The sequence below is a fragment of the Poecilia reticulata genome, linkage group LG18, assembly GCF_000633615.1.
Source record: "Poecilia reticulata strain Guanapo linkage group LG18, Guppy_female_1.0+MT, whole genome shotgun sequence".
Classification (NCBI taxonomy): domain Eukaryota; kingdom Metazoa; phylum Chordata; class Actinopteri; order Cyprinodontiformes; family Poeciliidae; genus Poecilia; species Poecilia reticulata.
Window position 1 is genome coordinate 7530543 of NC_024348.1, and position 15635 is coordinate 7546177.

Consider the following 15635-nt stretch of genomic DNA (forward strand, 5'->3'; position numbering starts at 1 on the left):
CATGACGTTGTCATATTTGGGCAGTGGGAGAATTTCCCTTGTACATTTTTTTTCATTTTTTTTTTCAGCCAAACCAGAACCCAGCTCCTTAGCTGCCTTCCTTTCTCAACCTAGTGAATTCATTTTTTTTCCTCTGATTTCTCTCTTTTTGTCTTTTGACTGCTAATGAAGCACCTAACAACCACAGGGTAGTTTGCCTGGCAGCGTGAGCTCTCCACCTGAGTCTTATCTACAGCTCCATAGCAACAATTCTCAGTAAACCCGTTCGCCGGCTGATTTTGATTGAGTCGTGTGCGGTGATGGGAGCTGTTTAGATTCCCCTCACTGCATCTGTTGGGGATTTTTTTTTCTTTCTTGACAGGCAATTAGATAAAGTGAGGGAATGCTAGTTTCCAAGTACAACAGGTGAAAAGAGTGAGCATTTTGAAACTAAATGTAGATCAATCAACAAAAACAGAAGCAAAACAAAGAGGAAGAAAAGGTGGGCTGTAGATATCGTTGCCTTCTGCTCATGTGAAGTAAAGGAGAAGAAAAAGACCCTACTACTCCCTCCTTTTACTCCCCACCTTTTTCCTCACTCTTTGTTTCTCTACCTCCTCCTTTGTTCTCCTGCTAACAATGTGAGTGTTTGCTGCATGTTGCCATGGCTATTCTTGGAGCCTGATGCACTCCGTTACCTTCCTGAGAGGCCGACTAACTCTGGGTGCTGTGTTTGTGTGAGCACAACTCTGGGAGTGTGTGGGTGGGATTTTCTTCCTTTTTTTTGGATTTTGAGAGAGAATGAGAGAGAGAGAGCAGTGTTCCCCAGAAGCTGCTACAGATGGGTGAACTCCTCTGTTTTGTTTCTCAGGCCCCCAGCAGCCTCCTGGAGGCTTTGGAGCAGCACCTTGCCTCTCTGGAGGGCAAGAAGACGAAGGAGTTGAATGCGGACACAAGGTACGCGTTTCAGCCGCAAAGCACCGGAATAGATTTAAAAGTCGAGGAACTTTGGTTTAGTTTCTAGGTCTGTCGCAATAAATCAATTAATTGTGTGACAAAATGAACTCTTGAATATCCATTTCTCTTTTTCTACCAAAAACTCAATGACAAAAGTCTTCAGTCTTCAGCTTTGGTCTCAACTAACCCTTTTTTTAAAACAATTTCATTTACAATCTTCATAGTAGATTTTTGTTTTTTTGAGTTCCAGTGTCAAATGTTCATCATTATTTAAAGTTTGTTGATCTTTCAGGGTGTTTTCTTGCATTATTATGCCATTACCATTATATTACTTGAAAATGGCCTCAGGACAGCAATATTATCATTTATCGCAATAACTTTTGGGACGATTTATCGTCTAGCAAAATTTGTTATAACAGGCGTACTAGTTTCTTAGTACACTTGAAACAAGCAAAACTGTCTTAGTCACTTTTCTGCACAAAATAGGATCTTAAGTCAATAATTCCTCAATATTGATGAAAAAGTTTTTCACTTGTAACATGGGGAAAAAAATGTCCACCCATGGAATTGGTAGTTTTTCATCAATATTAAGTACCGTATTTTCCGCACTATAAGGCACACCTAAAAACCTTCAATTTCTTCAAAAGCCGACAGTGCGCCTTATATCCGGTGTGCCTTATATATGGACCAATATTGAGCCACAACAGGTCTAGCAACTACGTTGAGCAGCCACCAACTTTATTTTCGCCCTTAGAAGTGTGCGGTGCATGCTGGGATAGTTGTCAGAACGTTGGTTTGTCAATAAAGTTTGACTGACCTATCTACCTACCGACCTGATAATCAGGTCGTCTGCAGGTCATTTAGCACCACGTTCTCCACGAACATGCTGTGCGCGAACGGAGAAAGGTGACCATCGTCCGGCCCAGTCATGGAAGGCTCTCCTTGCTGACAGGAGTCGGACAGTTTTTTTTAACATTCTTTATGTCAACAAAGTGGCTTTAGATATTCATCCGGGGGTTCTTCGACTAGGGTTACCAAGGGACCAGCCCCTTTACATTTAAAGCCGGGGGGAAGAGAGACAGAGTCTGCGGCGGCAGCGTGTCGGTTGGTCTGTTACCCAGAAAGCAGTTGGGCACAAGATCGCAACACCAACACCGTGAGTGAAACAATGACTGGGGCAACCTACTATATAAAGTACTCGGGGACCACTTCTTTACAAATGTGGATGTGTAATAATAGAGTACGGAAACCCAAACTGAAGCATCTATTCTATGCGACTTATAATGCGGTGCGCCTTGTATATGAAAAAAGTTTTAAAATAGGCCATTCATTGAAGGTGCGCCTTATAATCCGGTGCATCTTATAGTGCGGAAAATACGGTAACTGTCGACTTAAACAAGTTGAAAAGTTACTTATGAGTTATATCAAGTGTAGTAAGACTTTTCAGATAGAAACTAGACCAAAAACACTCAGGGAATTTTATTTTTTATTTTTTAACGAAACATGGTCAAGTTGTATACTTTTTTTTTTTTTTTTCTCCCCAGAGCGTCCACCTTGTCGAGTGCCGTCTCGTCTCTGTCCTCCACCGGCATGTCCTTCAGCCGCATGGATGAGAAAGAGAAGCAGCAGGCCTTGGAGGAGGAGCAGGCCCGGCTGCAGGCTCTCAAGGTGAGATTTCAGGCCCTGTCACCTCTGAAGGAGGCAGTTAGTCTGTGAGATGAAGCTTCCAAGAGGCTCTCAGAAGGAGGTTGAGTACAGACTGATCTGTCCTTTCTCAAGTGACTTCAAGTGGCGTCTTTGCAGCCAGTTCATTGAGTTCTGTGCAGCTGCTTCTTAAGACACAAAAGGCTTTGTAGAATTTTAATCCAGTTCTTGGCTATGGTAGTTTTAAGATGGATTTATTATGGGCATACTTATATAAAATATATATGTTCCCTTTAACAGAGACTGAACTGGACTGTGAATGCATAAGGACATACTAACCGTAAAACCATTAAACTTCCCAGGGGTGAATATGTACAGGTCCTTCTCAAAATATTAGCATATTGTGATAAAGTTCATTATTTTTCCATAATGTTATGATAAAAATTAAACTGTCATATATTTAAGATTCATTGCACACTTACTGAAATATTTCAGGTCTTTTATTGTTTTAATACTGATGATTTTGGCATACAGCTCATGAAAACCCCAAATCCCTGTCTCAAAAAATTAGCATATTTAATCCGACCAATAAAAGAAAAGTGTTTTAATACCAAAAAAGTCAACCTTCAAATAATTATGTTCAGTTATCCACTCAATACTTGGTCGGGAATCGTTCTGCAGAAATGACTGCTTCAATGCGGCGTGGCATGGAGGCAATCAGCCTGTGGCACTGCTGAGGTATTATGGAGGCCATGATGCTTCGATGGCCTTAAGCTCATCCAGAGTTTTGGGTCTTGCTTCTCTCAACTTTCTCTTCACAATATCCCACAGATTCTCTATGGGGTTCAGGTCAGGAGAGTTGGCAGGCCAACAGTAATACCATGGTCAGTAATACCAGTGGTTTTGGCACTGTGAGCAGGTGCCAGATTGTGCTGTAAAATGAAATCTTCATCTCCATAAAGCTTTCCAGCAGATGGAAGCATGAAGTGCTCCAAAACCTCCTGATAGCTGCTGCATTGACCCTGTCCTTGATAAAACACAGTGGACCAACACCAGCAGCTGACATGGCTCCCCAGACCTCACTGACTGTGGGTACTTGACACTGGACTTCTGGCCTTTTGGCATTTCCTTCTCCCCAGTCTWCCTCCAGACTCTGGCACCTTGATTTCCGAATGAAATGCAAAATTTGCTTTCATCCGAATAAAGTACTTTGGACCACTGAGCAACAGTCCAGTGCTGCTTCTCTGTAGCCCAGGTCAGACGCTTCTGCCGCTGTTTCTGGTTCAAAAGTGTGTTTTGACCTGGGGAATGCAGCACCTGTAGCAAATTTCCTGCTCACGCCTGTGCACACTGGCTCTGGATGTTTCTACTCCAGACTCAGTCCACTGCTTCCGCAAGTCCCCCGAGGTCTGGAATCTGTCCTTCTCCACAATCTTCCTCAGGGTCCGGTCACCTCTTCTCRTTGTGCAGCGTTTTCTGCCACACTTTTTCCTTCCCACTGAGGTGCCTTGATACAGCACTCTGCGAACAGCCTATTCGTTCAGAAATTTCTTTCTGTGTCTTACCCTCTTGCTTGAGGGCGTCAGTGATGGCCTTCTGGACAGCAGTCAGTCTTACCCATGATTGCAGTTTTGAGTAATGAACCAGGCTGGGAGTTCTTAAAAGCCCCAGGAATCTTTTGCAGGTGTTTAGAGTTACTTTAATTCAGATGATTAGGTTCATTGCTCGTTCAGAGAACCTTTTCGTGATTTGCTAATTTTTTGAGACAGGGATTTGGGGTTTTCATGAGCTGTATGCCAAAATCATCAGTATTACAACAATAAAAGACCTGAAATATTTCAGTTGGTGTGCAATGAATCTAAAATATATGACAGTTTATTTTTTATCATTGCATTATGGAAAATAATGAACTTTATCACAATATGCTAATATTTTGAGAAGGACCTGTATAGGAAAGTAGGCATGTTCTAAAAATTGAGAATATCCCAATGAAACTTGAATAGCTTCACATTTGAAGTTATTAAATGTCTTAGGAGTTCTTATTTGTAGGGTTTGGTTTAGACTTTGTGGACAGGATGCAATTTCCACTCTAAAAAAGGTTTCAGATGCATCCTCGCATCTGCAGATGGTTAAAAATGCAGAGTTGAATACAAGCAGTTTTCCACTGGGGTGAAAAATGTTTTTAGTTGAAACGGACGAAATATGATGTTGAAAATGTTCTGAGCTTCAGAATGAGCTTTATTTATAAAACATGATTGAACCTTGAGGAAAATGCTCATAAAACCACGTTGTTAAAATTCTTGATTTGGTTAGCCTTTTGCATCCGCAACTTCTACTTCAGTGTTATTCGGCTCACTTTTTAGTTTTATCTGGAGCTTAGATTTATGGCCTGACTCCAACTCGAAATTTGGGCCGGGTCGCACCAGAATTATTGGATGAGTTTCTTTAGATCTTCTCGGGACATAAGTCCATCCATCCATCCATCCATTTTCTTCCGCTTATCCGGGGTCGGGTCGCGGGGGCAGCAGCTTCAGAAGGGAGGCCCAGACTTCCCTCTCCCCAGCCACTTCTTCCAGCTCCTCCGGGGGAATCCCAAGGCGTTCCCAGGCCAGCCGAGAGACGTAATCCCTCCAGCGTGTCCTGGGTCTTCCCCGAGGCCTCCTCCCGGTGGGACGTGCCCGGAACACCTCACCAGGGAGGCGTCCAGGAGGCATCCTTACCAGATGCCCGAGCCACCTCAACTGGCTCCTCTCGACGTGGAGGAGCAGCGGCTCTACTCTGAGTCCCTCCCGGATGACCGAGCTTCTCACCCTATCTCTAAGGGAGAGCCCAGCCACCCTGCGGAGGAAACCCATTTCGGCCGCTTGTACCCGTGATAAAAGGGTACAAGCGGTGATGAAAGGACATAAGTCCTTTTATCGTAACGTGTTCTTCAGGTGATAGAAGGCTGAATTTGTAACTGTCTTTATGTGGCTCTGAAGGTTCAGGTCAGAGTCGAACGCTACACCCAGATTACAGACCTGATCACTAATGTTTAGCTATAAAAACTGAAACTATACACTGATTCAAGATCATTTCTCTTTAGCTCCAAAGATGATAACTTCCGTTTTGTTTCTGTTCAGATGGAGAACATTATGGCACATCAACACATTTATCTGTTCTTAGCATCTGTTGAGACCTTGGTTGGGTTCAGAGTCTCCTTGTGACATTGTAATGTAGAGCTGTGTATCATCTGTGTAGCTATGGTAGCTAATCTTATTACTTTTAGTAACCTTAGCTTGGCCCGTCACAAAAAGCAATAAATCATCTAATCACATGATAAATTGAAACGAGCTCAATCATTTCCATTTGCATGATTTATTATTTCCCTCTTTTTTCTCTCTTTCTATTAAAAAATGGATGACAAAAGTCTTTAGCCTGGTGCTTTGGTATCAACTAGCCCTTTTTTTGAAGGACAATTTTGTTTGCAGAGACGTCATCATTCATTTTATTTGTTGCTTTTTTTATTTTGGATGTTTAAAATGTATTCCACCTCCAGTGTTAATTATTCATTAGAATTTAACGTTTATTGATCTTTAACAATGTGTTCTTGCGTTATTATGCCGTTATTATTGATCATGGTTTCAAAACAACAATATTATTGTTTATCGCAATAACCTCCGAGAAAAGTTAATGTCCAGCAAAATGTGTTATTGTGACAGGCCTAACCTGAGCTAGTGGGAGCCATGTAGATGTTAAACAGGAAGTTGTCCCAGGATTGAACCTTGTGGTACACCACATGTGACTTCTGCCGGTTCCATTGAGAATCTACCTACTGACACAAAGAAGTTCCTGTTATTACTGTGTGTACCCAAACAGCATGCTTTGGTCAGCTTCCACTAGCAGAATTTGACATGGCGGCAATCTTATTAAGGAAAATGAGAACAGAGCCGTACGGTATTGTTAAACTGCGTAAGAGAAGATGTCGACGCAGAAGTTGGAACAATCGGTATAAACCTGCAAACATTTCCACATCGTAGCTTTACTTGGCACAGCACATCACACCGCGTGATACGCCGCACCAGGAATGCCAGTGGTTCTCCACCCCTGCCTCCCCCCGATCTTTGACATCTCAACTCCAGTTGAAAATTAAAGGCCAAAAAGCTTTTCAGTGGTAGCGGGGCCACGCAATTGAAAAGTCAAGTATAAAATGTGTTGGCATTTTTCACTCCAGCCCTGGGAGTCCTGCCTTGCAGCAAACTGTAATTGACTGAGAGCTCAGTGGGAACTATAATTCAGGCACACATAGCAGCATCTGGTGTGTGTGTGTGTACACAAGCTTCGTTTCACACGTAGCTCGCTTACACCTCGTAAGAAAATGTTGCAGTTTACTTAGTAGCGCTGCCCCTCTGTCTGTGTAAACCCCCTACAAGCCTCTTGTGTGTACGAATCATGTGAGATTATGCACAGTTAGCATTGCCTCACTGTCTCGGTGCGTTTGATTGGATTATATTTCTGTTTACTCTGTGCCCTTGGTTTGTCCCGCTTCTATCGAGATGCGGTGAGTTATTTTTCTTTCTTTTTTTGTTGTTTTTTTTTTTCTAATTTAGAAAGAAGAGGTGAAATTAAGTGAGAACATAGTTCAATAAGAGAGCTGGAGCGAGGTCAGGAGGGGTCATCCAAAACCTTCCAGTCCAGCTGTCTGCGCTCTCTGGTGTCCATATGGGTTCAACGCGCACATACAAAAACACTTCCACGCTCAGCTACTGTCCAGCTGGGGCTTCAGCCCAAACAATACCAGCAGTTGGCTGCTTTTTTTCTTTTTTTTCCCCTTTCCTCACTACTCTGTCGGAATAGAAATGAGGAGAAGGCTGGTACAGCAGGGGATTCTGTTTTATTAATCCGCTCTGGATCTTTTTAAAGGCGGCAGAGGTTGTAAGGTGACTTGGAACATTTCTTCACCTTAAAGTTGTGCACTGAATTAAAACCTCCGTCTGGCCTTGTGTAAATAAGCCACATAAAGGCGCTTTGAGGAGCTGTGTTTTCACTCCGACTGCAGTCATCCATACCAATAACCGGCCTGACTGCTCTACTGGAAATTGCCTCATTCGTTGGACAAACAGAACGTTTTTTTTTTTTTTGTTTTGTTTTTGTGGGGGGGAAATCTCCCACAATGAATTCCCTGACGGGAAAAAATAAATAAAAAAGTAGTGCATTGATCTCTGCAGGGCAAATTAAAAGGTCTGGTGTGTTAGATACCCCAACATTGCATGAAATACAACAAGAAAATGAGAGATTAATGAAGGGATGATGCAATTCAACAGGTTTGACTATTTCTTTTAAATATCTTTACAATGCTTAAATTGTAAAATTAAATTGTTTCATTGTTTGGTGTTAAAATCTAAAGTCCTTGTGAATTATTCAGTCCTTCCAGGATGTTAGAAGGACACAAAAATTGGCTGATGTTTGCATCATCTTTTTTTTAAAGTTGCCTTTTTTTAAAGCTTTATTTTTATCATAATGTGGCCTACCATAACAATTTCAACAAGAACGTTGAAATTGTTGCAAATAACCTTCCCAAAAAAAAAAAAAAACAGGATTTTGACAAGGTTAATAGTTAAAGTACAAATAACACTTTCAAGTACTTTCTTGAAATATCACAAATAATGTCCTGAGGAGTTATCAAAGTGAGAAAAATTTTTCATATTGATTATTCAAGTTAACATGAGTTGTGTAAACGGTAGATGGAAATCCTACAGAACATAAAAACACACGCTTTCATCTTGCTCGCTCGCCTTTCAAGAAATGTCATCAAACAGGAAGTTAAACTATAGGACGCTGAGTGGGTCGGTCAAAATTCAGCCAAGTTGCAGTGATTGGTCAGAAAAATTGGTTAGATTGCGAATGAGTGCATTTCCATTTATTGCTCAGCACCATATTATGTTAAAGACCTTACCCTGCCTTACCTCACCATTCACATTCAACCTGTAGGTTAATACTCTAAAACCACAGACACATCATAAACGTAGATTATGGCTTAATAGAAGTGCTGATCTTAGACCAGAAAGTTGCATAACATTTTGATATTTTCCCACTGTTTTCTTCCCCATGTCTTTTTTCTGAAATCAGTCCGGAAGCTTCCAATCGTTTCCCCGGCCGTCTTGCAGACGTCAGCAGCGTTCTGCTGCAGTTTGAGCCTAATGGAAACGACTCCTGCTGTTTTTGTCACGTCATTCTTCACATCTATTGACTTCCGTCACCTTGACTCAGCACAACAACGAGAATAAAGCTTATATTAAAATGCAGAATGTTTAGTTTTTTTGTTGTTGTTGTAGCTGTGGACGGGCTTCGCTGATTTGTGTATATGTCACTAGAGAGAAGCAAACTCTGTTCTCAGCAGCACCTGGGTCTTGACAGAACCGGGTCAGATCCGACATGAAAAAAACTCGGAAGGTCCATGTACTCACTATGAACTTTTTTTTTTAAAAAGGACTAATTAGTTTTAAAATCCCTGTATTCTGAATCCCAAACCCTGATAGCAGCATTTCTAGAAACCTTCTGGGCTTTTGCAGGAATATTAAAAGCCAAACTTGCACCCAAAGAAAGCTGTCTAGCTTTTTACATTGTGTGTCTGCATTACAGGGCATCAATGTCCGACAATATCATCTGTCCACTTTGACTCAGATGAGTTGTTGCCGTTGGGTTACACAGGGTGTCCACGCATCCTAAAAAGCCTTAAATTCATTAAAATAATGTATTCCTTAAATACGTTAATCTCAGGTGTTAATGGTGACGGGACTGTTTAATCTCGCATGTTCTTGTTTATGTAGTTTTTTTTTTTCATGGGACTTTTCTGTCAGGCAAAAGCTTGAGTATTGTGCCAAAATCTTTGTTGAGTTCTATGGCTTCAGGTGGTTCAGGCTACTGGTTACTAGCGGCAAATATGCAATTACTAGCTAGCTGTCCTAGCAAGGGTAAATTTGGCCTTGCTAGCAAGGACGAGGCTGTATTAGTTATCTAGCTAGCAAGGGTATATTTGCTGCTATTTACCAGATGCTAGCTAGCTGTTTGTCAAGCCCTTCTCTCTTATTAGACACAAACGGCAAGGATATATTAGCAAGGGCAAATAGAGCCTCGCTAGCCACCTAAGACAAGTTTAGTCATAAGCATTTTTGAAATGGCAAAACTGGCCAAAGCACTCAACAATAATCATATAAGAATAACAAAATAAATGAAACGCTAACATAAAATATGCAAAACTCAACTTGATAAATAAAATGACCATTCTCATGCTGGTTATTGCCAAGTCAATAACCAGTGAAAAGTAGCTAGCTAGCCTGTTATCTACCTAGCAATGCTTTTCCTCATCATTCAAGTCCCACAGGGGTCAACCATTCCTAATATTTAGTTTTTTTTATCTTAAATTTCAATCAAGTTGTCATTAAGAAGGTCTTAAAGTCTTAAATTTGACTTGTTAGCCTGTTAAAAACAATTTATTTGTCTCTGTACCCATTTTCAAATGAATCCAGAACAGCCTAGTCTCTGCTCAAGCTGTGCTGGGGTCCTCGCTTCTCACGTTTGACATCTGTGTCTTTTTTTTTTTTTTTTTCAGGACCAGCGGCTGAAGGAGATCAGCATGCAGACTCCACCTTCCGCCTCCCCCAGCAGCCAGTCGGTCGGCAGCGCCAACAACAACAACCACATCTCACACACCCCGGAGTTGTTTGGCTCCGTGCTGAATGCAAACAGGTGCACAAACCTAAGCAGACACGGTCAGAAATCTGCTCACGCTGTTCAGCATCCGTCATGGTAGACGTTGACCCAAATATTTCTAAAGGATTGTGTTCAGGAATTCAACAGATGAGCAGCAGTTTTTCATCCCAGTTTGGGTTAAGTGGGGAAAAGAAAGTCCAGATCAGGAATCTGATGCCATCTTTTCTGCAGTCTAGATTTGACATAATGAACCACATAAACAGCTTATAAAAATCAAATAGAAAGTTTTTGTGGACTATTCTTGTGTTATCCATCTGCCAAGTGTCTGAGTCGTCCTCTCTGGATATACTGGTGCATCTCTACAAATTATAATAAAATCAAAGTCCTGTCATTTCAGTAATTATATTAAAATCTGAAATTCATTTAGGTTTATAACACAACAATGTTTATAAAATTGTATGTACAGTATGTAAAATTGACTTTTTTGAGTTTTAAATCATATTATGTTATTCCTCATTATAAACATACCTGCAACTGCAGTTGCCAAGATGCTGAACTTCTGCGTTAAAGAGCAGCCCTCCAACGCAACTTCTCCACTCAGCTTCTTCAGACTAGCCAGCAGCAATTAGCAAACACCTGGTGGAATTGTTCATGTGCTGAACTCATTATATGAGCTCCTTCTCAGTGCAGCGCTGGTATTAAAGGATTAATAGAGGAGCCATGTTGTGATGACTTCCAGAGCTGGAGCTTCTTAAAGAGACAGAAGCCCATATTCAAGGCTTTAAATTACAAAGTAAAATTTCTTTTACGTTATGCTTGATGCATATAAAATTGTCATTACTGATAACATAGTTACTTGATTGTTCTATAAAATGATACCATGTGAATGGAAAACGTATAATACTGTCCCTTTTAAGCATTTTCCATTTAGTTTTGATGATTTGGCTTACAGGAAGCTCAACATTCAGTTTTTTACAAAGTTAAAGTATTGTGCACAGCTAACAAAAACTGACTTTCGCTACAGTATATTCATGTACCGTTCAGTCAATGGTACTTGGTCAGGTTTCCTTTTGCTTAAATTACATTTCGCGTTTTGTTTTGTATTGAAATATGTCTGTAGTAGTCTTAAGTTGAATAGCTAATATTGACAGACTTTATAAGTTTATATTCATATCAAGTGAATGAAATAAAAAGTCAAATGAAATTAAATTTGATGTACCTGTATCTGCCAGACGTTTTCCTTCCACTTAGCTTTCCGTCAGGATGCTTGGAAATAGCACTCTGCAGGCAACTATTGTCTTTAGCAATAAACCTTTGTGGCTTGCCTTCATATAAATGAATAGAAGTGTCTCACTCTCGATGCATAAAAATAGGATTTTTTCCTTTTTGAGCCGAATCACCACATCAAACTAGCTTTTTGTGGTTTGATGTTGTGTTGTAGTTAACTTTTAGATGCGTTTGAACTGGCACAATTGGGATTGGGATCTCATTATTTAGCAAGAGTTTATCAAGCGAGCAAAATTTTCTCATACGATGTTTTAAAAAAAATCTTGAAAGCCGTCTTCACGGTTCAGAGTGTTTATCAACAAAACTCCGAACCTCGAGACGAGATCTCGTTCGCTTGCATGTCAGTTTTTGTTCTGGAGACCAGAAATCTTTCCCCGACTCCTTCCCAGGAAATGGATAAAGTATTTGGATTTAATAATCGGAGCAGAATTTACACACTGTGAATTTACTGCCGCTAACTGTTTTATTGCTCAGGGGGGAAGATTTTATAGCCCTGCAGAGAGTGGGGATTAATCTTGATCTGTGACGAACGAACGTTTTTAGTGGCGACTTTAGCTATTTATGCTCAGTTGATTAAATATTAATACTCTCTCTCTGTCTCCTTTCATTTCTCCACAAGTTTTGTTTTTTTTGTTTTTTTTGTGTGTGTTTGATATCTTGATTTATTGGGTTTTTTTCTGTCCTTTCACTTTCTCACTTCCTCACCTCTCCCTCTCCCTCCGGTTTGCTCCTCAGCGTCCCCAACCTGAACAGCGACCTGTTTGATCTTCAGCCGGCCTTCATCCCCGCCGTGCAGAGCACTCCTTCCATCTCCAATGCCAACAGTGCCTGGGGAGGTAAGCTTTCATCTCCCTCCCGCATTTATCGGCACCCCAAGACAAAAAGATTCAACTGTTTCCCTATAAATAAGCAAGCTTGGCTTTGCAATAATAACTCCTGCGATTGCGGTTCCACACTTCAAAATGGCGCGAGGAACCAATCGTGGTTTTTGTGTCGTTCTCCGCTGAAACCCGGGCGTGTATTAGCTGTGCCCCGCATGTTTCTGAGCTGACATTTTCAGCTCGCTATCTGCTGTCTTGAATCAAAGTGTAGCACAGTGATGCATCTGGAAGCTCTGGTGGTGTGGAGTATTAAAGGCTTTGTGTCACAGGATTACCGCCGGAGCCGTTTGGTAAATTCGCTCGGCCAGATTTCAAAGCCGGAGTTGCTTGCGAGCGACAGGGGCGGTTGTTGTCGTCGTCCGTGGGTCTGACTTCACAGCTTCTGTTCCAGTCCGTTGTTGTTTTTCTCTACAACGACACAACAGAGAGCACTGTTCAATCAAATGGTTACTCAGGGGATCAGTTCCTGTAAGTAGACTGATTTGTTAAAACGTCCAGGAGCTGCATTGTTATATTGTTGGGCCGTCAGCTGTTTTGTCATCCAACTTTAAGGAAGGGCACATTATCTCCTCTAAACATTTTATTGTTGGTTTATTGATCACAGGGTTCCTACACCGTCTGGGATTTGATTACAGATGTTTCCTTCCCTCAAAACACATGGAATAAGTCAATAAAAGGGGAAAATATCAGCATTTCCATTCACTGATCAATATTTATGCCATCCGTCTACTATTGCATCCATCCATCCATCAGTTATCTGTCCATCCATCAATCTTTTTTTTCCATCCACCTACCTATTTTTTATTCATTTATATGTTCATATTTTCGGCTGATATTTTATGCATCCACAGGCCTGTCGCAATAATCAATAAATCAATTAATTGCATGATAAATTAAAACAAGCTCAATCGTTTTAATTTGCGTCATGTATCGTTTTTCTCTTTCTACCAAAAACTGGTTAATAAGTTTTCAGTCTGGTGTTTTGGTCTAAACTAGCCGKTTTTTTTAAGGRYAATTTTGTTTACAGAGAATTGCTGATGGATTTTATTTCTTGTTTCTGTTGTTTTTATTTATTATGTTCGAACGGCGCAGTCCGGCGACAACAGGCGTTTAAATTCCGTAACAAAAGTGTTTTTATCTTTTTTAATCTTTTTTTTTTCCAAAATATCTCTTTCTTACTGTTTATTCTATGTCACATGCAATTTTTATTTTTTCTTTAATTATGTAAAGAACCTTGAAATGCCTTGCTGCTGAAATGTGCTATACAAATAAAATTTGATTGATTGATTTATTTTGAATATTTAAAATATCTTCCAGTTCCTTTAAGTTTACTGATCTTTGAGAATGTGCATTGTTATTATTATTATTATTATTATTATTATTATTATTATTATTATTATTATTATTATTATTATTATTATGCCATTGCCATTATATTACTTGAAAATTGCCTCAAAAGAACAATATTATCACTTATCACAGTAACTTCGGGGTCTATTTATCGTCCAGCAAAATTCACTCACAGCTATCATCCATCCATCTTTTCGTCCAGCTATCATTTCATCCATCCATTATTTTCATAATCATAAATTCAGAATAAGTTTAAAGAATCCTGTGACTGGTTTGTTGGTGCGACGATATTAAAATAAGAGTTCTTCCCCACACGCAAAAGAAAAAAAAAGAAAACTGCTGTTCAATAAGAGTTTTATTCTTTCCCTAGGAGACTCGCAAGTATTTTCTTTGTTGTTGTGCGGCGTTCTGTTCAGATAATGACATTTCTCCTGACAGTGAACACACACTCGGGTGCATCAATAGATTTCCTCATGAACAGGCTTTGCTTTGAAACCTTCAGCAGCCTGCACAGAATCCTCAATTTCAAAGCGACAACGGTGGAAGAGCGGCGACCAGATTCCTAAATCTAACTGGATTAGATTAGCGGGAGGTTTGGGAATCCTCCCCACAGCGAAACCACAACTTCGTTTCCCTGTAAAACCCGTCCTGGTTGCGTCTCCCGCAGCGTCCTTCAGTGAAGGTTTGTGGGATGAAGCTCGTCCAGGACAGCCTCACTCAGTCGTATTTAACTGCATTCCTCAGGACCGGAGAGCCAGCCGCTGCAGCAGACCACCCCGGCCATGACTGTAGATTTCGATGCCGTGTTCGGGAATAAGTCCACACCCAGTAACAACGGCCCACAACCTGCAGCCGGTAAACAGCCCCTTGCTTTGTCCGACTGTCCGGACAGGGAAGTGACTAAAACCCCTTGGCTTTGATGGCGGCGCGCTCTGGACTAACCCTCTGATTAGTTTCAGCAATCTGTCTGCTCTGCTTTGGGGATTGGCTTTTGTTTTTTTGCTTTCTAACTCTGCTTCATGTTGTGGTTTTTTTTTTTGGTTTGTTTTCTAATGATGACCTCTGCCAGAGACGGAAGCCCCAAGGTCTTGGTATCGACAAACTTCAAATTCAGCAGAATTTCTCTTACATTTCCTCCTTCTGGCTTTATTTTATTCTCTCATAACCAATCTTTCTTTGAGCTCTAAAAAAGGGACATCCTGCATTATTTATTCAACTGTTAGACCTTCAGATTAGATCATTTTGTAACCATTGTGCAACTTTGTTTAACCGTTTTCCCAATTCACAGGTGAGGTTCTGCTTTTGTTGTGCTTTTGAAACTTCTTTGAATTTTATCACGGCACATACACCAACTGCGACTTCAGTTTGTGTGGATGTTACGTAACATGCCACCACAAAGCAGAGCATAACTGCTTATGCATAATAAATCTGCTAGATTTATTACGAACATCAGGGAAGGAAACTAATACTGTACATCAACCTGAACCAACCGTTTCCATAGTCATGTATTGTAGACGATCCAATCAAACTCCAGACTTGGATCTAGTTGAGCCTTAAACATTACCTTTCCGGGACACGTCCCACTAATTTGACAAACATTTTGGTCTTTGTGTGAAAATCTTGCAGAGAAATAACCTAAAAGACTTGGAAGTGAAACTGTATTTTGTTGGACAACTTTGCAGGGTGTCTGCGGATCCTAAAAAAGTTTTTAATTTGTGTATCTAAAATAAAGTCCTTAAAATGTCTTAAAAATGTAAGGTGACCTTAAATAAGTTAACAAAAGGTCTTATATTCTGACCTGGCATACATATCCTATGTAGATTTTATTTTATTTTTTTCTTAAGG

At 40.6% G+C, this 15635-nt stretch overlaps 1 protein-coding gene across 2 annotated transcripts in view; it reads left to right on the plus strand.

The window, feature by feature from the left end:
* LOC103480389 (phosphatidylinositol-binding clathrin assembly protein) overlaps positions 1-15635 on the plus strand; it is a 100774-nt gene that overhangs the window by 65679 nt on the left and 19460 nt on the right. For both annotated transcript variants that reach the window (XM_008435311.2, XM_008435312.2), the window contains 5 exons: positions 851-936; positions 2481-2604; positions 10172-10308; positions 12295-12395; positions 14535-14645. In XM_008435311.2, coding sequence (XP_008433533.1) covers positions 851-936; positions 2481-2604; positions 10172-10308; positions 12295-12395; positions 14535-14645 — 559 coding nt within the window. The remainder of the gene's footprint in view (positions 1-850; positions 937-2480; positions 2605-10171; positions 10309-12294; positions 12396-14534; positions 14646-15635) is intronic.